The following is a 26346-nucleotide window of genomic DNA, read 5'->3' as shown; positions in this document are numbered from 1 at the left end:
TTGCTAACCAGAGTGTAAATAGATGTTTGTTAATAAAAGTATGCTATTCATCTACTAACTACATGTCTTGTTTGTGTTATACCCTCTTCGAGTAAAGTCTGTAGGTGTTAGTCCAATGCGAAAACATCATTTTCTACGGGTCAAAACTACTGGAACTCGGTATGAGGGTTAATATGTAACAGAAGCAGAGCTTTGACAAAGATGTGCAATGCAAATTGTTTTTTAATGAAAATAGAAGTGCAATGTTAATACAGCAATAATAAAATATTGTTCTACAATATGGTCTCTTATAAACTGCCATACGAAAATTCATTTTATATATTTTTAAGATTTAAAATGTACAAAAGCTGCTCCCTTTGGCATGACACAAAATCAACTTTGTCCAGAACTTACAAGCATGCAAAACATTTGAAACTACTGTAGGGTCCAAAAGTCCACGTAAGAAATCTGGGATTTAAAAATCTCATTTAAACCTTGTTTTTTTTCTTTATGTACAGATGTGCCTTTTTTCGTACAGATGATCAGATGTTCTTGCAGTTAAACTGCATCTATATATAATTTATAAATATTTTCTCAAATGTATTAAATTAGACTTTAGATGTGAAGTGAACTTCTGGACCCCTGTAGCTTTAATGTATAGCCAAATATCATGCAATATGTCCATGTTTCAGAGCACTGATGCTGATTTGGAAGCTCTTTGTAACATTTATTGAGTATTTTTCACTATATATCCCGAGTGCAGTATAATTCTTGCTAATGACACTGTTGTACAATGCAGTATATGAACATGTGTTTGCGCTTCATGACATGAATGCTCGCACACTTCCCCGGATGACTGCCCTGCATATGGGGCAGTGGCGCAGACTGGCTGCGCAGTCGGTGCAGACGACCAGGTGGCCACAGGGGATGAAGACCATAGAGACGAGTTTGTCCATGCAGACCTTACAGGTCCTCTCTTCCTGAAGCTGTCGCAGCTGTTCCTCCGGACTCCGGTCTGATCGCACTAGAAAACACACAAATGAACAAGTTACGACATTTCAGATCAGTCTGGGTCAGATGAGATGATTGATAGTATGATCTGATTCATCCCTGAAGCTACAAGATGGAGAGAAGATTAGGATATACCCAAACACACACACACACACACACACTTTAAAAGTGCCACGAAAGCATGTTAATATGAACCTCTCTCCCTGTCTGAGACCTGCGTTCTTGGTGTTCTCTGCCTCCCCACAGTCTCTGAGGGAACAAACATCCACATGTTAGAGGAATGAATGGCACACATTATCGGAAAATTAAAAGACAAGTTCAAAAATTTAAATTATGTCATTATTTACTAATCCGTTTCCAAATTTCCTTTCTCTGTTGCTTTGATATAGACAAGCGTGAACAGGACATGTTGTCTCTCTGTCTCATGTTAAACATGGCCTCGCCTTCTAATAAGGGAACACCGGGTTTCTCTATTGGAAACGGTTGCAAATGTTTTCCAGATCAAATTTGCACGGTGGAGGATGTTCTTATGGCTATGGGAAAGGTTGTTGGCCATGATAAGATTGTTTCGGCGTCTAGGATGAACAAGGCCATTGTTGTGTTTTTAGAGGAAGAAAAATTAGTGAATGTGCTCGTAGAGAGTGGAATCGAAATGTCGGACACGTTTGTGCAGGTGACACCTCTGCGTTCACCTGCGACGTGTGTCATAATCTCGAATGCGCCCCCGTTCATTAAAAACAAAGTGATTATAAAAGAACTAAGTCATTTTGTCAAATTTGCAAGTACAATTAGAGCTGTTCCTCTTGGCTGTAAGAACGACGCACTGAAGCACGTAACGTCTTTTCGGAGACAGGTTTTCATGTTTTTGCAAGCATCGACAAAGTTTTTGGAGGTGTCCTTCCGTATATACAACACGGCAAAAGCTCTTATATGATTTTTGCAACTACAGAAAGTATGAGATGCTTTGATTGTGGGGACGTAGGCCACAAAAATTGTTTTGTCCTCACTGAGACAAAAACGAGGAGAAAAGTGCAGAGACTGAAAACAATGAAACAAGAATGCAGTCGGATCGCGGTAAAACTGACAAAGCTGAAAAAAGACCCACAATCGAAAAGTAAAAAACAAAAAGTACAGAATGAAAAACAAATAGAGAAGACTCAAGAGAAAAGCCCAACCAACAGTGGACGTATTCATTCGCTTGAGAACAGAGCTTTGGGAAGGACAGGTTGAGTCAGATAAGGAGCCGTTATCAAGATCAGATGATTGACTCTTCTCTTCCTAAAGTGCTTGGTGTTTTAGAAGGAGCTGATCAGATGTGGCAAGGATATGGAAATTGAAAAGGCTAGTGGAAGTGGTTTACAGTTTGTTGAGAATGACGATGATGATGACGTGTGTTTGAAGAAGAAACTGGCTACAGTAGTTTGTAAAAGTTTAAAAGGAAAGAGAAAAAATAAATAGGTTCACATGGTGATGGGTGCTGCTCTTATTTTTTTTTCTTCCTCTGTCTTTTTTCTTTCTTGTTTCTCTTTCCCTCCTCTATCATGCAAATCATAAAAGTTAGTTCTTTAAAGGAATAGAGAAAAACGAGGTTTATTAACTGAGTTTCTTAAGCTTAAAGAATCGCATGTAACCTTCTTACAAGAAACTCATAGTGTTGAGAGTAATGAGGCAGATTGGGGATTGTGTTGGGAGGGCAATTACTCTCTAAGCCATGGAACCAATTTAAGTGCTGGGGTAGCCATACTTTTTTCACCTTACCTCAATGTAGATATAGCTACTGTTAAACGTAGAATTAGAAAAAGGTCGCCTTCTTGTTGTAAAAAGTTGTGAATATGAAAATTTAATTAAGTGGTGGGAATTGGGAAAAACACAAATTAGAATTTTTTTGTCAGCAGTTTTCTTCTTTCTCTACAACACAGTTTAAGAGAAAAATCACCGACTTAGAGAAGGAAATAGTGCAGATTACATTGAATTTGCTGCTGCAACCAGATGCTGTAATGACTGAGAACTTATGTGAGAGAAAGAGTGCTCTTACCTCTCTTCTACAGGTGCAAGCTAAGGGGGCACTAATAAGGTCACGGTTTCTCTCAGTGCGTGATATGGATGCACCAACTACATATTTTTTTAATCTTGAAAAAGTCTCAAAAAAGCAGAATATAATGCATTGTCTGACATTCCCTGATGGGTCTAAAACGTCTGACCCAAAGAAGATGAGGAAAATTGCTGTGGACTTTTATTCAGAACTTTTTAGAGCTGGAGAAAAGATCCACAAAGTACATCGGACTTGATTGAACAACTTCCTACTCTTAATGAAAAACAGCGAGAAAGGTTGGACAGTGTTTTTTCCTTTCAAGAACTGACTGAGGCAGTACAACAGGTGAAACCTGGCCGTGCACCAGGTATTGATGGTCTGCCGGGGGAATTTTATAAAGTTATGTGGGGAATCATAGTTAGAGACTTCTATGAGGTGGTACAGGAACGTTATGAGGAACAATGCCTTCCCAGGAGCTGTCAGAGGGCTATTCTTGTTCTTATTCCTAAAAAAGGAGACCTAAGTCTCATGAAGAACTGGAGACCCGTTTCCATCCTCACTACTGATTATAAAATTCTAGCAAAAATTTTGGTCAATAGATTAAAGTGTGTTTTGGGTAATATCATTCAAAGGATCAATCATATTGTATTCCAGATTTAATGAATTTATGATAATATTTTTCTAGTGAGAGATTTACTGGATTATTGTAAAATAAATGGTACCAGCTTAGGTCTTCTATCATTAGATCAAGAGAAGGTGTTTGATCGTGTAGACCATGAATATTTATTCAGAACACTAAAAGCTTTTGGTTGCGGTGATGGTTTTTTATCCTGGATTAAGATCTTGTATACAAATGCTTCATGTTTAGTGAAAATTGGAGGAGATTTAAGTCAACCATTTCAAATGCAAAGGGGAATCAGACAGGGATGTCCTTTGTCTGGTCAGTTGTATGCATTAGCAGTTGAACCTTTGTTGTGTTTATTTAGGAGAAATGTGTCTGGTATATGTATAGGAAATAATATTCATAATGAAATTAAGCTTACCGCATATGCAGATGATATTACTGTATTTGTCCAGAATCAAAAAGATGTAAATACAATCAGTGTCTATGTTTGTATGAAAAGGCATCATCCGCAGAGTTAAATTGCAGTAAACCTGAAGCTTTGTGGTGTCTTGAACATTCAATAGAAGATTTACCAGTTTTTCCTGAAAATGTACAATGGGGAAAAATGGGTTTCAAATTATCAAGATCAGAACTGGATGGAAGTGGCATGTGCCCTCTTGAGGAGGGTGGGTCGTCTGGGTCTTGACAGACAATGAACTTGGAGAATATGGACCTTAACGGACTCACATCTTTTTATGCTTCAGCTTTACAGGTGTGACAGATTTTTTCTGTGGTAAGAGTCGATGTCTGGAATTTGAAGGAACCTTTGTTTTTTAATGGACTTTTGTCTACTGAACTACTGAATTCAGGCACTCTTCATAATTATCTGATTAAAGCTGGCATTTGTAAAATTGGACACTTAAAGATTAACAACCAGTGGATTACAGCAGAAGAATTGCGTCTTCAAATAGAAATTCGGTCTCTTCGAGTTCTTCAAAGATTGCTGGAGGAAATAAAGAATCTCTTCTGTCTTCGGATATTACATTTGGAGAATTCTGATGAATTATTTCCTGAAATACGTGTATCTGTGGAAGTGGGAGATTGGGAAGAGACTGAAGGGAGTCTGTTGACTTTTAGAACAGAGGTAGTTGGAGGTCCCTGTACAAGAAGCCCATTGAGAAAAGATTGGGTGATTTTCAGAGGCAGATTGTACATTGGGCAATAGCTACAGACAGATACAAAGCACATCTGGATTCTTTGCATAGTGTAGAGTGTAATTTTTGTGGGGAATCAGAAACAGTTAATCATCTTTTTGTTATATGTTCAAGATTAAGTGAACTTTTTTGGGTGCTAAAAGATGTTTGTCAAAGGTTGGGGTTCTTGTTTACTAATGGGTTATTTATATTTGGGCCAAAATATAGTGCTACAAATAAACAAAAAGTTGTGTTACTGAATTTTATTTTTGGTAAAGCTAAGATGGCAATTTGGTTAACCAGGAAAAACAAGACTCTCAATTTAAGTGGAGTAGATCCAGTGCATATGTCAAAAGGTTTTATAAAAGGACGCTTGATGCTGGAGTTGGATTATTATGAAATGATCAATGATATTGAGACCTTTTTTTGATGTGGGGAACCGAAGGTGTGTTGTGTAAGCCCTGTGGAGGGCAAGATTATGAGTTAAGTTTTGGAATGTTATAAAAGAGAAGTTTGTTGTATTATTATAATTTTATTTTATTTTCTTAGGATTTTTAAGGTTTTTTGAAAAATGTTTTAAGATGTTGGTTTATATAATATTTTCTTTTCTTTTTTTGGACTATGTTCTGGAAAATTCAATGTAAAATAAATCAGATTTTAAAGGTCTCTCTCTATCTCTGTCTCTCTATCTCTCTCTGGTCCAAAAACAAAGAAGGGCATGCAACATCAATAACACTAGAGTAAATAATACCTGAATTTTAATTTAAGGATGAAATATCTCCTTCTTTATCTAGTCACGGTAGGACTATATTACATTTTTGACAGGAATGAAAATGAAGCTGTGAGGGATAAAGTACAGTGCGTTCAATGGATTGTACTGTTGTTTTTAACAGATGCTTCAGCTCATGAAACACCTTTCTGGAAAAAAGAAAAAAAAAAAACTTCTGTACAGTAACACTCCAAAATGTTTTTAATTGAAAATGAGGTATTTCAGAACCTTTATACAGTACATGACAGTGTAAAGGCTGTAAGTGTATCCCTTGCTTGCCTCTGCATTAATTCATTGGTCAATAGCATCCTTTAGGTTAATTGAGATTTGCTTTGACAGACCTGGTCTGGGCTCCTCCGTCTGTCTTTCCTCCTCCTCGGCCTGCAGGACGTCGCTCACCAGGTCAGAGACTGAGGTGTAGTGTGAGCCGGTGAGCAGGTAGCGTGACTGCACCAGACCCTCCACTAGCGAGTGCTGGAAACCCATCTGCAGCACCGCCTGCACCACAGGGGACAACATGGCTGCCGCCACTGAGTTCTGCCCACCCAGCACCTCTGCCAGCGGGACAGCACACAGGAACATGAGTGCATGCGTAACAGAGACTGTGCACTTCAATTGTGAGGGCCACATTTACTAAAATATTCATAGTGAGAACGTTATCACTAGTAAAAATGTTCATAAATGGGCCTAACCGGTTTTTTATTAAAATCTAAAAATGTTTTAAAGGAATAGTGTACACAAAAATCAATATTTGCTTAAAATGTACTCACCCTCAGGCTATTCAAGATGCATATGAGTTCGGAACAGCACAGATTTGGAGAAATGTAGCATTAAATCACCTGCTCACCAATAGATCCTATGCAGTGGATGGGTTCCGTCAGAATGAGAATCTATAAATAGCAATTTCACTGCAGAAAACAAAATTATGGACATAAGACTTATATATTATTCAGTAGACATTGACTGATGGACTGGAGTGGTGTGGATTATTGTGATGTTTTTATCAGCTGTGTGGACTCTCATTCTGACGGCACCCATTCACTGCATAGGATACATTGGTGAGCAAGTGATGTAATGCTACATTTCTCTAAATCTGATGAAGAAACAAACTCATCTATACCTTGGGTGGCTTGAGAGTGAGTACATTTTCACCAAATGTTCGTTTTGGGGTAAACTTTTCCTTTAAGTGCGTGGTAATCTGCTTAACTTAGAGACTAAGTCTCTTCCAGGTCCTCACAAGTAGAAGTATAAAAAGAGCTTGTGTGTATGATGTGTTACGCAAAGCAAGATATTGCTGCTGCTGCAGTAATTTATAAAGTGGTTTATGCAAAGAATGTTTGTTTACCAGCAGCACACATTCATTTAAAACTGCAACACTGCATCACAAAAGGCTTTGTTAGGGTAACACTGATCACCATCATTGTTAGTACGTTAGGAAAGAGAAGAAGAGAAGGTCCTTTGCCTGATGAGAAATAAATTGTGAGAGCTGGAATAATAATAATAGGAACATAAAATGCAACCGGATATTTCCTGCTTATTACACAGCTTCTTGCCTCAGAAATAGATATAGTAAATACTTATTTGAGATTATTTGATCGTTTTAGAGACATTATACACATACAGCCATGTAGGAATCACTGATAACCATATCATCGACAATGGTTATTATATTCAGAAATATTTGAGTGCTGAATGCTGTGAGTGACCAATCAGAATCAAGTATTCTAGAGCACTGTGTAATAAGCACACATAAGACTCTGTTTATCCATATAACACAAGCCCTAAATACAAAAATGGAACATTTTACAGGACATAAGAATTGCAGGAAGTACGTCAAGTCAGGGGTTTTCAAATAGGGGCCTGTAGACGCCCCCAAGGGCCACGGGGGGGGGGGGGTGCTAATGGGCCCTTGGGAATTTTGAGATAAAATAATATTACTAATGTATTTTGACAGAAGCAAGAAACATGTCTGTATATAGTTTTTTTATGAAAATTACCAATTTTCTGTATTACCAATTAAATGGCTTTATTTTGATTAAAGCTACTTTTAAGCAATAAGCTGTACAAATACATTTGAAAATTATTTTATGATTTTCTACACAGTATAATTGGCTCTATACATCAAAAGATCAAATAAAACTGTCTTTATATTTTGGTGAGGAGCCCCTTGCAGGAGGATCATCATTTTTGGAGTCCATAGTTTTATTGAAACATTTGAAAACCCCTGCACTGTAACACCTTAGAGTACGTTCTTTTGGATTGACTTGCCTGATGTAATGCTTCTTGCAGTTGATGACGAAGATCCACCCTTTAAAACCAAGAAAAACATTTCAAATCTATAGCAAATATAGCTGTTAAATGAACCTTAAGGCGATGATTAGGTGCATCATTATTTCTTACCACGCTCTCATTCATGTTGAAGTAAGACTGCTGGACATTGCTCACATATTCCCGTCCTCTGGATTGAAGCAAATATTCACATCTTTGGAAGCACATAAACGATAAAAACAGCAAAACAACATCAATCTGATATGAAACAGTTTAGATTTGAAACTACAAAATCTCTCTTTAGTATTCACTACTTTGTATTGTACTTAGCTATTGTGGAATTAAACCTTCCTGTGTGATTTCTTTTGTTGTTTTGTGTTTTTGCGACTTCATATACCCCTACTGTTTAGTTTGTGGAATTCACTGTTGTAAATGTATCACTGTCGCACTCACAGGTGGAGAGTATGGAAGCCCATTTCCAACATAAAATAATAAAAAGGGTGATATAATCTCACAATTTAGACCTCTTACCTTTCAATTCTTAGAAAAAAAGAATTGCAAGACATAAAGTCAGAACTGATTAATTGATTCTATATAGCTGTACATGTGCATTGTTTCTGTAAAGCAAATGGCCCTTTTCACTGAATTCCGTATCCGCTAATCAAAGGTAGGCCTATAGTCTTGGACATTATTAGGGGAACTTGGAAAAGAAACAGAAGTCATTCTCCTTAGAAATCAGTGTAGGCCTTCCATCAGACTGATTTTGAAACTGACATTTCAGGCGAAAAAGAAAAAAGCAACAGAAACAGAAACTCACTGAGGGAACCATTTGGCGTGTTCCTGCCAAGGGTCATCTCCCGGTTCCCAGTTCCTCAGGCCACCATCACAGAAGAAACACTTCACATTGTCTCCATGACCTAGGAAACATACAATCATTACCATCTTCTAAAAACACATTACATTTAACAGATACAATGCAGAAAATATATTTAACCCTGCAAAAAGAGTCTTTTCTCTAGAATTGTGAACTGAAAATCCTAAGTTCTATAAGCATGGGTGTCACTATAGGCCATTTTTAGGGGGGCTTAATAGCGTACTTTATAAAGCGATCATGTTGCTATTTTCATTTGAAAATTTTACTTTAAATATAAAACATATTACAGTGCATGTGGCAAAGAAGCTAGAGCATATTTGAGCTAAAGAATGAGGTTTGTACTAGAAATGCAGTGAAACTTTGGTTAAGTACAATAAACGCGCGTGTGTGTGTGTATGTGTGTGTGTGTGTGTGTGTGAGAGAGAGAGAGAGAGAGAGAGAGAGAGAGAGAGAGAGAGAGATCAGGAAGACTGGCTTATTCAGTAACCTACTAGAATGTTAACCCAGCTATGCAATACGGAATACTGCAATAAGTTTAGAAGGGTATACCATCCTATTAGTCAAACATTTAGGCTATTTATTATTATTATTTTATTATTATACCATCATTGGGGGCTGAGCCCCCTAAAATGAAAACTCTACATTCCTCCTGGCTCGAAGTAATTTCTAATCTACTTTTATAAAGTTCCGACACAACAGTAAACAGCCTTATTTAAATAGGTCCGTTTTAAATTCATTGAAATTTTCAAAGAATGTTATTATAGGCCTAAATGAACGTGGTTGTTTATATTTTGACACTTTATAAGTTAACATATCTGTACTGGATATGCATTTTGTTTTTATTCGTATCATCATCATAATACGCGGCTGCTCGCGCGCTCTCTGGTTCGTTCCGTTCATTCACAGTGCGCGTGACTGCCAGCGCGTGATTGTGGTGGCACAAAACAGAAGCAAGAAAGTTTCTCTTCCGCACCTAGGGGAAACCACATAAAATCCCATGAAATCATAATTTCGTGTGGAGTTTCATTTCAATTACTTCGCTTAGCTCACAAAACAGCTTCAGTCTGGGACGCACCTGTGTAGAAGAAGCCGGCCTGCGCGAGCGCGTCTGGCTGCACCGATGCTCCCGGGGGCCAGTTCTGGTAAGAGGACAGTCTGCTGTCCTGCGACTCCATCTCTGGGTACACCGCCTGTCCAGACAACACCTGCTCATCCACGGTCAGCCGCTGCAGCTGACTCAAGAGCTGCCCGTCCACTGAGTCCGGAGAGCCCAGCGGGACATTGCCCACATCCCTGCCCATCATCAAGCCGCACGCGGGGAAGTGCCTCTCGTGCTCCCCCCGCGGAGTGTCTCCATGTACCCAGTACCTCAGGATCCCCTCGCAGCAGAAGCACTGCACCGTGTCACCGTAGCCCAGATAGTGAAAGCCAGCCCGGGCCAGCTCCGCGGGACTCACGGGCGCGTCCGCGGGCCAGTTTTGGAAAGTCTGGAGTCTCTCCTGCTCACTCCGCATCCCGATCCGCGTGCTGCTCTCGCGCTCATGTCCACGATCTCCCCTCATCCTGCTGTGCTCCCATAGTGGACTGTTGAAGTGTGCCTCAGCCCCCCCTCCGCTGGCCATATAGCCTGTCATCGCCAGTGACAGAGCGCGTTCACTAAAGCGCGCACATTTCCAGAATACGCAGCTGTTAAAATGATCTGCGCTGTGGCCAAGCCCTGAATAGAGCTCATACAATAGACGCCCTTCATGATGATTGTCTCTTTCACATGAACATACCTATTCCCTGTACATATTTAGATTTTATATAGTTAGAATTAAAATATTTGTCTCATTTTTGTCATAATTATGTATTTTTGTTATTTAAAAAAAGTAATAATAATAATAAAAATAATAATAATAACAATCGACATTTCAGGTTGTTTCAAAGTAGGCCTAAACCTTTCCCTCATCCAAAGTATAGCCTACTATGGTATACAGTCAAGCACTGTTAACGAAACATTTACCTAAACTACCGTACATTCAGTTTAACGTTAGTTTTTTATTATTGTTATTATTATTATTTTAAAGAAAATGGATAAAAGCACAAAACGAATTAAAAGATAAAATAAATGTTTTGGGTTAAAGTAAAAAGCTCATAGTATTTCAGGTTGTTGTTATAGACATTTCATTCTAAAATATTTTTTTTATTAAGCTTCATCTCCCATTTACCTTTCACTCATCCAAAATAATCAGTCAAGCGCTGTTAACATCAACTACTTTCAATTTATAATTTTACATTTTACAAATTTTGATTTATTTATTTATTATTATTATAGTCGTCGTCGTTTTTTAGACTACATTTCCCATAATCCCCCACAGCAAGTAGTCACAAGCATAGATCTATGGTCACAAGCACGAAGAAGGGCAGAAGCCCAAGGGAGGAGATGTTATCTGAGAATGGTCACACTGGTTTAAATACAACATTGTACAGAATAGGAAAGCATTCCACTGGATTAAGCACGTATTCCCCTCGCAGCAGAAACACTGCACCGTTTCACCGTAGCCCAGATAGTGAAAGCCAGCCCAGGTCAGCTCCGCGGGACTCACGGGTGCGTGAGAATTTTTTTTTTTTTGAAAAACACTGGTTTAAGTGAAATAATGTAAAAAAAAATTATTTCTCTCCACCTCTCATTTGATGTCATTCTAATACAGTCTAGTAGGTGGCTGTAATGCGCCTTTGAGAGGAGTTACCAACCAACATTAAACCTAAAAGAAGTTTTCAGAAGCCTCTCCCACCGGAAGTGCGTCATCTGTTGACGCCAATCGTAACCGCGTCTCAGTGAAACGCACAGGCTTCGTAAGAGACTCGATTCTTGATATTTCAAGGTAAGTAAAGGCTTCTGATTTCTACCGTTTTAATCACAGTCCAGCCGAGTGTGTTCCTAATAACTTGATTTTACTCGTTACAGTAATTTTTGTCTGGTTTCTAAAGGTTTATTTGCTGTGCTCACTGCTGCGCATTCAGTGTGAAGTAAACGATATTATTAAAACTCTGTAACTAATATAACATTAGACCTGCAATACTATCCCGCTGTGGAATATCATTGCACATGTAACGTTAATACTCTAGTTAACGTTACCTTGTTTAGCCATGAATTAATTGTTATCGATTAGACTTAAATGTGACTAATTATTTATCCTAAACAAAACAAAATGCCTTTTCCTGTCAAATATGTCTATATAATAATCTGGTAAATCTTGATAAATAAATACTGTACCGTTTTGGAAAACAAAAATATTTTTTTAAATGTAAGTGCGTATGATCTGACACTTACGCAGCCTTGGTGTCAACGTCAACAAACCTCGTCATCAGTCAACCCCTCTCTTCCCTCTCCTCTCTCTTTTCTCTCCTCTCTCCTCTCTCTTCCCTCTCCTCTCTCTTCTCTCCTCTCTCTTCTCTTCTCTCCTCTCTCCTCTCTTTCTTCTCTCCTCTCTCTCTCTCTCTCTTCCCTCTCCTCTCTCTCTCTTCCCTCTCCTCTCTCTCTCTTCTCTCCTTTCTCTCTCTTCTTTCCTCTCTCTCCTCTTTCTTTCTCTCACTCTCCTCTCTCTCTCTCACTCTCTCTCCTCTCTTCTGTCCTTTCTCCAGATGGCGGGAGACCCGTCTGATAAGAAGGAACCGGACGCCGCGGGAAAGGAGCGGGAGTCCCGAAAGCGCAGTCGGTCTCGCTCCAGGGATCGTGATCGGAAGGTGTCTCCGGGCAGGGAACGCAAACGACACCGATCCCGTGAACGCAAGCGCTCCCGCAGCCGGTCCAAATCTCTTGAGCGGTGTGTAGGGTTATACTGTTCTTCTCAGATCAGTGCTATAATGTGTCTGTACTCTAATGCTTGAACTCTTCTTCTCTGTGTGTAGAGATCGTCGTTTAAAAGACAAAGAAAGAGACCGAGACAAGGACAGAGACAGGAGCCGCAAAGACAGAGAAAGAGACCGGGACAGACGGGACAAAGACCGGTCCAAGAAATCAAGGTCTGAATCAGTCTCACCTCAGAAATCTTTTTAGAGCCGAACAGTGCATATGACAAGATGACCTGGTGCAAGTGCTTTATGACTTATATTTATTGATCCTATCAACTTGATTAATTTTTTATGTAATGTATTGAAAATAGTTAAAAGTTTTAATTTTACTTTTAAGGACTTATAATATTATGACATTGTTACTATAAGAGAATCTCTGACACACAAAATATGATGCCGAAAAATAAATAAATAGCGTTAAATACAAATCTGCATTAAATACAAGTCAAAATCATTATGACATATATCCAAGGGATTCTCAAATGAGAAAAAAATGGGCATATGAATTAAAAGAAAACTGATGATTATAAATGTATTATGAACACTGCAATATTCCATTAAAAGAAGTATTTTCGATGTTGATTTCATGATGACTTTAATACTGTTTAATGTTTTTTCCTCCCAGGAGCACTTCTCCTAAATCCAAGGATTTGAAAATAAAGAAGGAGAAGGATGTAAAAAAAGAGGAAGAGGAGGAAAATGAGAAGAAGAAAGAGAAGGTGCTCTGTTAGGAGTCAGTTTAAGTTTGAATGTTGCGTACTGTGCACTTTTTTGACACAGTTTCTGCACTGTCCCAGGTGCAGCCTCTTTCTCTTGAAGAGCTGCTTGCTAAGAAGAAAGCAGAAGAAGAGGCAGAATCTAAGGTAAGGAGATCTTTTTTTATATTCATGAAAATGCATCCCGCTGTTGTTGTTTTTTCTAAACATTTGTTCCTGTTGCAGCCCAAGTTCTTGTCTAAAGCGGAGCGAGAAGCTGAGGCCATCAGACGGAGGGAGCAGCAGACAGAGGAACGCCGCAGACAGCTGGACGAGGAGAGGAAGAAACGGAGAATATTTCAGGACATCGGCAGGAAGATGTTAGGTGAGAGGCAGGACTACTGCAGCAACTGTAGAAACATGATCATACATTGTTCAGTTCCTCTCTTTTCTTATCATCTTACCTAATCCAACTTGCAGAGGATCCTCAGGAGAGAGAACGGCGGGAAAGAAGGGAGCGGATGGAAAGAGAGAACAATGGGAATGATGAAGACGATGGGCGTCAGAAAATTAGAGAAGAGAAAGACAAAGGAAAAGAGCTGCAGGCCATAAAGGTGAAGAGTCCTACATTGTCTTCCCATTCTCAGCTGGAGAAAACACTAACCACTTTAGATCAATCTCTTGGCTGAGAGGAATCATTACAAAAAAAAAATCGTATTAAACATTTAGTTCATTGCAAAACATAGAGGGTATAGGAAAAAAACATGACATTTTTCGTAGCTTACACTGAATTTTACCAGTCACTATTTCATGAATTAGTAGTTAGCAGAATGTGTCTAGCAGAAAGTTAACCTGATAACATACAGTGGAGCACCAGTGATCCATATGTATGTACATTTATACATTAGGGCTGTCAGTTGATTAAAATCTGTGATCTAATTAGGGCTGCAACTAGCGATTATTTTGATAATCGATTAGTTGTCCGATTATTATTATTTTTTTATTAATCGATGAATCGGATTAAAACCCCTATTTTCTTTATTTTAATTTTACTGACAAAAACACACTTTTCCACATTCTGCCCAAAGACCTTAAAACTAATTTGCCAACTGAATGCTATGAAACGCATACAGTGCTTAACCTCCTGTCATAAGACAAAACACACATATTTTAGGAATCTGCCAAAAAAAAAACAAATTCGAAAAAATTTTGTTGTAATATTTGGACTGATAACAAACTGAAACAACTAAATAGTATTTATTTACATAAAAACAAAAATGGCCTCCTTTGCCTTTGATAATGGCTCACATGCTTGCTGATATTGTTTATGTACTTTTTGACTAATGTATCTGAATAAAAAAACAAAGCACTTGACTATTTCTTTCTGACTTTCTTTCACAGATAACAGCAATAATTATTTTATAGCGTTAAAAATAGCTTGCCACTGTTACTGAAGAGTTTACGCATATTGGAGGTCTAACCAATACAGAAAGCTTAACATTTTGGTAACTACTAAATAAAAAGAGGAGCAGTGGTAAAAACCTTACAAAATTGGTTAATAACCTTACATGAATTTGTTTTAATAAATTTGTTAATCGCTCTAGGCTACATAGAATATAGTTTAAATCTCTAGATCAAAAAATAAAACAATAAAGATAATAAAGACGAATAAAATCAGTAATGCTCTGCAAGAACACGCCCAACGCACTTTTGCACTTTTCAACCTTACGCAGACTGTCAGGACGAGCCTTTATGCAGAAGTGATGAGTGAATTTGTGACATTTACAGATGGATATGACCGTTAACTGAACGTTTTTTTTTTTTTTGTGCTGAGGACACACACGTATCTGTCACGACGGACAGTGACGGACAGGGCAGGCCATTACACATCAGCTTGAAGCTTAAAATAAAGATTTCTCATGTTTTGGGCAGCATATACTTTCCCTGCAGGAGCTCATTCTTTTTCTTCCAATATTTGTAGATGCATTTTGTCCATAGAAATGCTCTATTCAGTGCTGATATTTGATGCGACTGGCTGAAGTTGGACGTGCACTGTGGGCAGACCCGACTAATCAATAATGAGAATCGTTGTCGATGATTTTCATTATCGATAATAATCAATTTGATCAATTAGTTGTTGCAGCCCTAAATCTAATTAATAACATATAATAACAATAACAGTAAATTTCAGTAATATATTTGACTGAAAATACCCATAAAAGATTATTTAAAGCATTTTTTGTGTTAAAGGAGAAAGTATTAAGTAGACAAAAAAATTAGCTTTAGAAAGTAATATTTTATTTGATTAAACAAAATTTATTACACATTTAGGCTTCAACAGCCAAACGCAAACTATGGAACATAAAAGATGATGATTTAAGAAACATCTCAGTATTTTTTGTTCATACAATGAAAGTTATTGGTAACCAAAACATGTTCCACAAAAGAAAGGTTTGAAACGACATGAAGGTGAGTAAATGACAGAATACATTTTTTTGGGGGGTGCTTAACTGTAAGCGACAGGAGTACACGGAAAACAAGATTTTTTTTCAGTTTTTTTTTTCCTGATATATATTTTTATAAACCTTTTTTTTTACTACTTAGGTTTGTTGACATCAGCTTCAACAATATCTATGATCAGATATGTTTTTAGAAGACTATCAAAATTTGCTTTGCTTGAGAAAGCATGAATATATACAGTAGTATTTTGTTGTTGTTGTTTTTTTCATATGATTTAGGTGAGTTAGTTTTGCATCAAACACAGTATAATTTTCGGCAATTGAGATCTGGCAGCAACAGTGCATTTTTCTGCTTGGGCGAGTATTTCTTGGACAGTTTACTTTGCACATGAAATCAACCCCAGACCCGCACTCACTGAGAACGCACTACAATCGAGTCATAGCAACAGAGCGGAGACGAGAAAGCTGCAGAGAATCTACTTACCTGGAAGCCTCCATCACTGACGTAGATTTATAAAAAATTACGGTTGTTTTTAAATAAATAATTTTACATACTTATTCCCAACCATTTTTAAGCTTTAAGTCACATCTCAAATAACAAGGGATCAACTCATAATAATGTTTATAATTAGCCAGTGAACTCATTCTCTTTGACGACCTGGGTATGTGGCACATTTGCAGTTTATATGGATGGAACGCCACTAAATTATAATATATATATAGATACAGATATCGATAGATAGAAAGTAACTAGATGTGTATGTAGTATGTAACCATAGTGTAAGTACACATTGCTACATAGTATCTAGAGCTGTAATATTTCTGTAACTACATGCATGTAACAACGCTCAGGATGGTTTGTGTAAGTACAAATGTGTAACATGACATATAACTATATTTTGGAACAACAATATGTACAAGAGTAATTGGAACCATTTGATCTGGGGGTGGACATGGGTAGGTTTGGGGTGGACATGGGATCCAGGGGGTGGTCATGGGTACAGTACAGTGACTTGGTGAACTGGTTTGACTGGTTCGCTAAGAAGATTCGGTTAACTAAACTGCCACGCATTGTAGGCTACTGGTTCAGGAAACAGTCCTCATCCTAATTTCGCTTTTAAAACTAAACACACAGCGAACCCACAATATGGTGGTGGCAGCATCAGCTAGAACAAAAGATATGTTCGTACGTTTTTTCTTTGCGTGAACATTTGGGCGGTGTTATGTAAATCATCTCACATAGTGACGTAGAGATGTGGGGGTGTGTTGGATCGAGCCATTTAGGGGGGCGTGGATGAGCCTGAACTTTTATAAAGAATATCTCTTTGGATTTGAGACTTTAGTCTATGCAACTTTATTTTCTTTATACATTCCAAAAAGAAAAGAAAATTGAAATCGTATCATACGACCCCTTAAACGCAAAGACATGCAGAATTCATATTTAAATTGTTGTTTCGGGTTGCCGATTGAATATAGTTTATTAAGTCTTGTACTTTCATTATAAAATAACTGTTAATTTGCTTATTTCTGCACAGGAGAGACTTGTAATTGTTTCCAAAAAAAAAGGAAATATTTTGGTATTATAAACGCAACACTTTTGTTTTTGCTCCCATTTTTCATGAGCTGAACTCAAAGATCTAAGACTTTTTCTATGTACACAAAAGGCCTATTTCTCTTAAATATTGTTCACAAATGTGTCTAAATCTGTGTTAATGATCACTTCTCCTTTACTGAGATAACCAAAATGCTGATTAGACAGTGTGAATATTGCACAGGTGTGCCTTAGGCTGGCCACAATAAAATGTACAGTTTCATCACAATGCCACAGATGTCCCAAGTTTTGAGGGAGCGTGCATTTGGGATGCTGACTGCAGGAATGTTCACCAGAGCTGTTGCCCATGAATTGAATGTTCATTTCTCTACCATAAGCCTTCAGAACTAATACACCCTACAGCACACTACAGCATACTCCCACAATATGTTATGCCACACAGTGCACTTTAACTCCAACAGTTTAACACTGGACTATACATACACACTGCATTACCCTACCCATTACCGCTGGATACCATCCAATGCACATCCATGACATTTCTGTATCAAGTTCACGTACACTCTGTTTCACCTTAGCATATTTTTATGCGTGTATGTTTACATAATGTAGAATATGTACACACTGCGTATAGTGTATAATGTGTAGTGTTAACTATGTATGTACATACTGCGTATAATGTGTAGTGTTAACTGTAATTATGTCTAATAGTACACTGTGTGTACTGACTATATGTATGTGCATATTGCACATTTTCATCTGTTGAAGTCTGTATGGTTATATGTTAATTGTTTCTGCAATTTCTGGAGCAAGCTCAAAAGAATTTCACTCACCAAGGCACATGTGCTTTGGTGATGTGACAATAAAAGTGACTTGACTTGACTTGACTTTCTCCAAAGGCGTTTCAGAGAAATTGGCAGTACATCCAACAGGCCTCACAACCACAGACCACGTGTAACCAACACCAGGTTTGCTGATGTCAACGTTGTGGATCGAGGGGCCCAAGGTGGTGGTGGGGTTATGGTATGTGCAGGCGTATGTTATGGACAATGAACACAGGTGCATTTTATTGATGGCATTTTGAATGCACAGAGATACTGTGATGAGATCCTGAGGCCCATTGTTGTGTCATTCATCCACACCATCACCTCATGTTACTGTACACAATTCCTGGAAGCTGAAAACATCCCAGTTCTTGCATGGCCAGCATGACTCACCAGACATGTCACCCATTGAGCATGTTTGGGATGCTCTGGATCGGCGTATACATCAGTGTGTTCCAGTTCCTGCCAATATCCAGCAACTTCACTCAGCCATTGAAGAGGAGTGGACCAACATCCCACAGGCCACAATCAACAACCTGATCAACTCTATGAGAAGGAGATGTGTTGCACTGTGTGAGGCAAATGGTGCTCACACCAGATACTGACTGGTTTTTGGACCCTCCCCCCACCCCCAGACCCCCCAATACAGTAAAACTGCACATTTTAGAATGGCCTTTTACTGTGGTCAGCCTAAGGCCTAATAATCATGCTTTCTAATCAGTATCTTGATATAACACACATGTGAGGTGGATGGATTATCTCGGCAAAGGAGAAGTGCTCACTAACACAGATTTAGACAGATTTGTGAAGATTTGAGTTGAGCTTATGAAAAAAAGGGGCAAAAACAAAAGTGTTGCGTTTATTATTTTTTCTCAGTGTATGAAGAGTTTGGTTCCAAAACACGATAAACTGATTTTTTTTTTATCGCGTTTCTGCCAAAATCAGTACTGTATCTGGCCGGTATTGAAAAGTCCATTTTAAAAATCTTTGAAAATCAAAAACTGGACTTGAAATTTTAATGTTATTATAACCTAAAGATGCTACGTGAAAGTTTGAAACAGAAAAGGGTGGTTTTCATCTTCCCACTTTTTTGGTAAAGAACACACATTTTTACTCAAATTAATTTTATATAAACAGTCTTCAGTCACTGTGGTCTATTTTTAGAAATAGCCAAAAAAATAACTATGGTAAAAAAAATTATAAATATTTATTTTATGCCAAAATCATTAGGATATTAAGTAAAGAACATGTTCCATGAAGTTATTTTGTAAATTTCCTGTTGTACAAATATAGAAAAACTACATTTTTTAATTAGTAATATACATTGCTAAAAATTAATTTGAACTATTTTTGTGCCCTAGATTGCCTGATTGTTTCACAGGCAATTATTGTCCGATCCTAACAAACCCCACATCAATGGAAAGCATATTTATTCAACTTTCAGATGATCTATAAATCTTCTTGACACTTAAGATTGGTTTTGTGGGCCAGGGTCACATATATATGTATGTATATGTTTGTTTGTTTATTTATTTACAAGTCTTTATTTAATCTTGATTATAGAGTTTATAGAGATTATAGCGTAAAATATGGAAATACTAGATTGCACAGAATTGTAACAATTGCACTTAACATTTGGTGTAGGATTTTTCAAACCATTTTATCCTCAGAAATTGCTAGTAAATTTAACAAATAATTAAAAAGCCCAAGCTGGTTTCAACTTATATTAAAAGTGAAGTTTTCAAGTAGAAAAACTGTAATGGTATTTTCTTGTAAAATGTAGTCCAGTAATCTGTATTTAAATAAATTTTTACAGTCTACATAAACAGTTTGGCAATAAGCTGAACCTGGCTGGTGGGAAAAGCATTAAGCATAAGTGAACTGTTACTAAATGTCCCTTTGGGAATATGCTCAGCAAATCTTGGCTCCAAAAAAATTTATGAAATAAATTTTTAAATGTAGTGTCTGCCATCAGAATAATCATCTTTGCATAATGTTTTAATTATGTGGTTATGTGTCTTTTTGACGAATGGTGAACCAATACTTATTTTCTCTCCAGGAGCGTTATCTTGGTGGTATGAAGAAACGGCGACGTACACGCCATCTGAATGACAGGAAGTTTGTCTTTGAGTGGGATGCGTCTGAAGATACATCAACCGACTACAATCCAATGTGAGCATCTCATGAGAGGCCAGAAAAAACTGCACTGCATTGATGTTTGCACATAAAAGTCCAGATTATTTTATGTATTTTACTGCATTGCATTTGATCTTACCTGCCTTAGGTAACTCTTTTTAGGTCTGCAAATGTTTAGCCAGTTGGATTGTACATATTACTATCGTATATATGATACAGAAGCTAAAGCATTACTTGACAGTACAAGAACGCAGGTTTGACAGCTCTGTTTATGTGTTTAGCTATAAAGAAAAGCATCAGGTTCAGCTGTACGGCCGAGGCTTCATCGCCGGCATCGACCTCAAGCAGCAGAAGAGAGATCAGTCCCGATTCTACGGAGATCTGATGGAGAAGAGACGGACCCTTGAAGAGAAGGAGCAAGAGGAGTAAGTCCCACACGTTACATTTCATATTGATGGATTGTATGTAAACTGCCATTACCAAGAGTTTTTTTTTTTTTTTATTGAAAATTTCTGTTTAGCAACGATGGATTAAATTGGTCAGAAATGACAGTAAAAAAAAATATTTATAATGTTACCAAGGTTTTCTATTTCAAATAAATTCTGTTCTTATGCACACACACAAGTTTTTAACATTGATGATAATAAGGAATGCTTCTTGTGCACCAAACATCATATTAGAATGATTTCTGATGGATCATGTGACGCAAAAGACTGGAGTAACGATGCTGAAAATTCAGGTATTCATTGCAGAAATAAATTGCATTTTTCAATATATTACAATAGAAAGTTTTTTAAATTGAAAGATTGTAATACTGTTTTTACTGAAGGCTTGGTGAGCATAATAGACTTCTTTTATTAAAAAAAGGAGAATTAGACCGCATTTTTTTGTATGCCCAACCTGTTTTATATTTTTTAATTGTGAATACTAGATGGTGACCCCCCCCCCCCCCCCCCTCCTCAGTATTTACAAAAAATTCCCTAAAAAAAGCATTATTAGCATAATCAAATTTTCACAGCATGTATGCTATTAAATGCTCTGTATTTAACAGACTGAGGCTGAAGAAGGTGCGAAAGAAGGAGGCCAAGCAGCGCTGGGACGACCGGCACTGGTCTCAGAAGAAGATGGATGAGATGACAGACAGAGACTGGAGAATCTTTAGAGAGGACTACAGCATCACGACCAAAGGAGGAAAGATCCCCAACCCCATCCGCAACTGGAAGGAGTACTCACTGCCGCCACACATTCTGGAGGTCATCGAAAAGTGTGGCTATAAGGTCAGTTTGTGTTTGTTTGGTGTGCTTCTCAATTACCATGTTTAGGTTAAGATTGTTCAGCATGTGTTTAAAATGGCTTGTTGTGTCATGGCATCAATGTAAATGCTTTGAATATATTAAAAATGTATATTCTATACATTTTTATTCTTTGTCAGGATCCCACACCTATCCAGAGGCAGGCCATTCCTATTGGTCTACAGAACCGTGACATCATTGGTGTGGCCGAGACTGGCAGTGGTAAAACTGCCGCCTTCCTCATTCCTTTGTTGGTCTGGATCACCACTCTGCCTAAGATTGACAGGTGAGAGCTCACTTTTCTCTGTCCCGCTCTTATATGCCAATCAGTGATGTGCGGGCTGATCCAAAATGAGCGGGTGCCTGCGGTTAAAACAAACAGTAAACAGCTCTGAGGGAATATTTGTATTCTGTATCTTTATGAATAAAATCGTTTATTTTATGCAAAGCATCAGGCTTTTCCATCACTCGAAAAGACCGAGACACTCGTTAAAGGTGATTCATCCCACATGCCTGTATGTTGCTCTGCATAAAATTTAACGGTATACAGCATAGTAATGATTTTACAGATAAAATAAAATGTATACACACCTGTATTTTACCGACGAATGCGTCAATTCGATGGGGCTAAGAACTGCTCTCTCCAGAAGAGAAGCAAATCCCTATTTCCTACGTCTCTGGCCCAATGACGCTACGATGAGCATTTACTACTTTTAAAAAATCTAGGTCAGGAAGCGGGTCGGGTACAATATTTTCTTTTTCTTTTTTTGTGGTCCGAGTTGCGGGCGGGTTAGTTAAAAACGTTGGTCGGGCGCGTGTTGTTTATACATTGACACGCGCATCACTGATGCCAACACCTGTTAAGTGGAATCAGATCTAATGTGGGAAACTCTGTATGTGTTTGTGACTGTAGGATCGAGGACTCAGATCAGGGACCATATGCCGTCATTCTGGCCCCCACTCGTGAGCTGGCACAGCAGATCGAGGAGGAGACGATTAAATTCGGCAAACCACTGGGGATCCGGACAGTGGCTGTGATTGGTGGAATATCCAGAGAGGATCAGGGCTTCAAACTCAGGATGGGTTGTGAGGTGAGAGCGTGATCCCTTTCATGTTATTTCTAAATTGTCATTGATTATTCATAATGATACATTTTTTATGTTAGTGGCAGGTTTAGTATAAAGTAAAACCACAAAGAAAAAATGTTACTTGGAGAAAAAAAAAAAACACATTTCAGCTAGTAGCCAAAGCAACATTTGTCATTTTTATGATGTACTAAAATAACTGCTACTAAAATTGAAATTAATTATAAAAATGTATAATACAAAAAGACATTTAAATAAAACTGATAAAGATGAAAGAAACACACAAAAATACTAATACTAAATAAACATAAAATTAAAAAAATTAATTTATATATATATATATATATATATATATATATGGAATTTATTTGCAAAAACAGATAAACTCAGCTTTTATAAATTTTTTATTAAAGTAAGATTTAAGGAAAAAAAAAATATATATATATATATTTTTTTTTCAATTATGCTTTTATTGTGTAAGTTAGCTGTTTATTTATTTATTATTATTTAATGAAAACGACCCAACTGCAGTTGATATTAATTGGAATGTAGGTCAAAAAAAAAAAACATGATTTTTGAGTTATGTTTCTGCAAATGATCTCTTCATGCATGAATACATACATACATACATACATACATACATACATACATACATATATACATATATACATATATATATATATATATAAATAATTCATTCATTCATTAATAATACTGTAAGACCTCATTCTAGTTGTAGATCTGATGTTTTGCTCCTCATCCTCAGATTGTCATAGCTACACCTGGTCGTTTGATCGATGTGTTGGAAAACCGCTACCTCGTCCTGAGCAGATGCACGTATGTGGTACTGGACGAAGCCGACAGAATGATTGACATGGGCTTTGAACCCGACGTCCAGAAGATTCTGGAGTACATTCCTGTGACCAATCAGAAGCCAGACACGGATGATGCGGAGGACCCCGAAAAAATGATGCAGAACTTTGAGTCAGGCAAACACAAATACAGACAGGTAACAGATATCACGAGTTACCATGGTTTAACAGGAAATAGCTGACAGTGAACAATGAATTACGAAGTTTCTTTTTTCCTCCTACGATAACCTTTAATTGCACGTCCTTTCTCATGTTTTTTCAGACGGTCATGTTTACGGCCACCATGCCTCCTGCAGTGGAGCGTTTGGCCAGAAGCTACCTCCGACGGCCTGCGGTGGTGTACATCGGCTCTGCAGGCAAACCTCACGAGAGGGTGGAGCAGAAGGTCATCCTCATGTCCGAGGGTGAAAAGAGGTCAGCGTGCACATGAACTGTAACCAATCAAGTGGAAGTTGTTGTCAGAAATGTACTTACCTTTTCTCTCAAATGTTCTTGTGTGGTAAACAGGAAGAAGCTGCTGGATGTTTTGGCAAGTGGCTTCGAGCCGCCCATCATTATCTTCGTTAACCAGAAGAAAGGTTGTGATGTGCTGGCTAAGTCTTTGGAGAAGATTGGAGTAAGTATTAATGTCTGTGATGCTTTCTAGAAGTATCTATCCGTCATAAACTCTCAATCTTTGTTTGCTTCTGTCCTGCAGTACAACGCTTGTACACTTCACGGTGGTAAAGGTCAGGAACAGAGAGAGTTCGCTCTGTCCAACCTAAAGGCGGGAGCTAAGGACATCCTGGTGGCCACAGATGTGGCAGGCAGAGGTATCGACATCCAGGACGTCTCCATGGTCCTCAACTACGACATGGCCAAGAACATTGAGGGTGAGTACAGCATCTTCAGCACTATTCTGACACTTTTTATCCTTTGCCCTTTAGAACTGTCAAATGGTTATATCAAGAGACTTCCTGTTTCACGTTCCTATTTGGAGGATTAATTTTTAACTATGTTTCTTTTCTCAGACTATATCCATCGTATTGGCCGAACGGGTCGTGCTGGAAAGAGTGGTATGGCGATGACCTTCCTGACCAAAGAAGACTCTTCTGTTTTCTACGACCTGAAACAGGCCATCTTAGAAAGTCCCGTGTCCACCTGCCCCCCCGAGCTGGCCAATCACCCAGACGCCCAGCACAAGCCCGGCACCATCCTTACCAAGAAGAGGAGAGAGGAGACCATCTTTGCCTGAGCCGAACCATTTACACTTGTTGTTTGTTTTCTGTTGTACATCTTGTGATTGTGCTGTGTCTCATCACCAGATTATTTGCAACCAAGTTTATAAGAGACCAACAGTAAACCAGGGGATCAGTTTTCTGGCAGATAAACCAATCACAAGTGTAGAAACCTGTAAGAAAGCTGTAGCAGAGAGAAGTCATCCCTTGATGCACAGTTAGTCAAACATAACATTGTAGAACAGCACACATCTTTTCTTTTTTTTACACATTATATGTAATTGTGTTTGATTTTTAAATTGTGTAAAAATACCAACTCAATAATGCATCTGTAGATTTCAGTTAAAGGATGAGTAAAACCTGTTGTCTTACATTGCTATCTATGGAGGGTCAGAAAATGCATCAAAAATATATTAATTTGTGTTCCCGAAGATGAACAAAGGTCTTACAGGTTTGGAACATAAATAAAGGTATACTCCACCCCAAAATGAAAATGTTGTAAAAGCTTTGTTCGTTTTTCGGAATAAAATTTAAGATATTTTGGATGAAAACCGGGAGGCTTGTGACTGTCCCATAGACTGCCAAGTAAAATACACAAAATAAATAAAGATCCAGAAAAGTAAGACATTGTCAGAATAGTCCATCTGCCAACAGTGGTTCAACCATAACATTCTGAAGCGACGACAATACTTTTTGTTAACAAAGAAAACAATTTTTTTTTTATTATTATTTATTACGACTTTATTCAACAATTCCTTTGTCAACAGTCTCCTCTGTGTCTTTACATAATGCTGCGTATGCTCTTCTGTGTCAGCTGCACCACAAGGATGCGCTGTTTTCTTTCAAATCACAGTTAAATACACATAGAAACAGTGCATGGTATAGAGAGACAGAGGAGACTGTTGACAAAGGAATTGTTGAATAAAGTCGTTATTTTTGTTTTCTTCATTTACAAAAAAATATTATTGTCGCTTCATACCGTTGCGTTTGAACCACTGATGGCTTACCACTTAATTTTTGGGTGAACGATCTCTTTAAGGAGTGATTTTGAGCCAATCAAAATTAAAGTGTAAATTTTCATCTCTTCACATACCGGTATTATTATATTGGAAATTATACAAGCACAACTTGTCACCACATACTGTAGTTGTTCTTTGTGGAATAAGTGTATCTTTATTAAGGGCAAGTCTGTGTTTTTTTTTCAGGACTGGATGGACAAAGGTGTCAGGTCCATTGTACACATTATGGATGGGGATGGAAATTTCCTTAGTTATAAAGATTTTTGTGAAAATACAATGTTATCAGTATTTCGGAATTATATGTCCTTGTTGAAAGCCTTTCCTGCTGGCTTGGTTCAGCTGATTACAGGTGCACTGAAGATTAGGTAGTTTAATCATCTCTGCTATGTTTTATAAAAATAAGGGCTTAAGAACATTAGTAAATACAGATTTTCCCTTTTATGGTTTAGAAGAGACCCCTTGTTTTTGATTTTCCGGAAAAGAAAGTGGTTCGAATTAGAATAAGATTTATCTCTTCCACTTCTACCAAAGGTAAAAGTTCCGTTTAAAATTATTAATGATATTTATCATTATAATGGGTGCACCTTTTGTGAAGCAGACTGGAACTGGAACATTATTAATATTATTA

At 37.8% G+C, this 26346-nt stretch overlaps 2 protein-coding genes across 2 annotated transcripts; one reads left to right on the top strand and one right to left on the bottom strand.

Annotated features, from left to right (window-relative positions):
• Window positions 1-570: 570 nt before the first annotated feature.
• On the bottom strand, window positions 571-10423 carry birc7 (baculoviral IAP repeat containing 7). Its single transcript, XM_059527364.1, has 7 exons — window positions 9806-10423; window positions 8674-8773; window positions 7989-8070; window positions 7857-7896; window positions 5930-6142; window positions 1186-1239; window positions 571-1003 (listed from the first exon to the last, which is right to left on the bottom strand). Exons 1-7 carry the CDS (start codon window positions 10362-10364, stop codon window positions 801-803), a joined length of 1251 nt encoding a protein of 416 aa, XP_059383347.1. The 5' UTR covers window positions 10365-10423; the 3' UTR covers window positions 571-800.
• Window positions 10424-11456: 1033 nt separating this feature from the next.
• Window positions 11457-24966, top strand: LOC132117960 (probable ATP-dependent RNA helicase DDX23). Its single transcript, XM_059527363.1, has 17 exons — window positions 11457-11597; window positions 12358-12539; window positions 12625-12738; window positions 13193-13286; window positions 13365-13430; window positions 13509-13647; window positions 13743-13876; window positions 20157-20269; window positions 20515-20658; window positions 21285-21510; window positions 21666-21811; window positions 22439-22616; window positions 23377-23619; window positions 23745-23896; window positions 23990-24098; window positions 24180-24354; window positions 24493-24966. The coding sequence occupies exons 2-17, from the start codon at window positions 12358-12360 to the stop codon at window positions 24714-24716; spliced, it is 2439 nt and encodes an 812-aa protein (XP_059383346.1). The 5' UTR covers window positions 11457-11597; the 3' UTR covers window positions 24717-24966.
• The last annotated feature ends 1380 nt before the right edge of the window (window positions 24967-26346 follow it).

Source organism: Carassius carassius, chromosome 37 (genome assembly GCF_963082965.1).
Source record: "Carassius carassius chromosome 37, fCarCar2.1, whole genome shotgun sequence".
Classification (NCBI taxonomy): Eukaryota; Metazoa; Chordata; class Actinopteri; order Cypriniformes; family Cyprinidae; genus Carassius; species Carassius carassius.
This window is presented reverse-complemented; position numbering and strand designations above follow the sequence as displayed.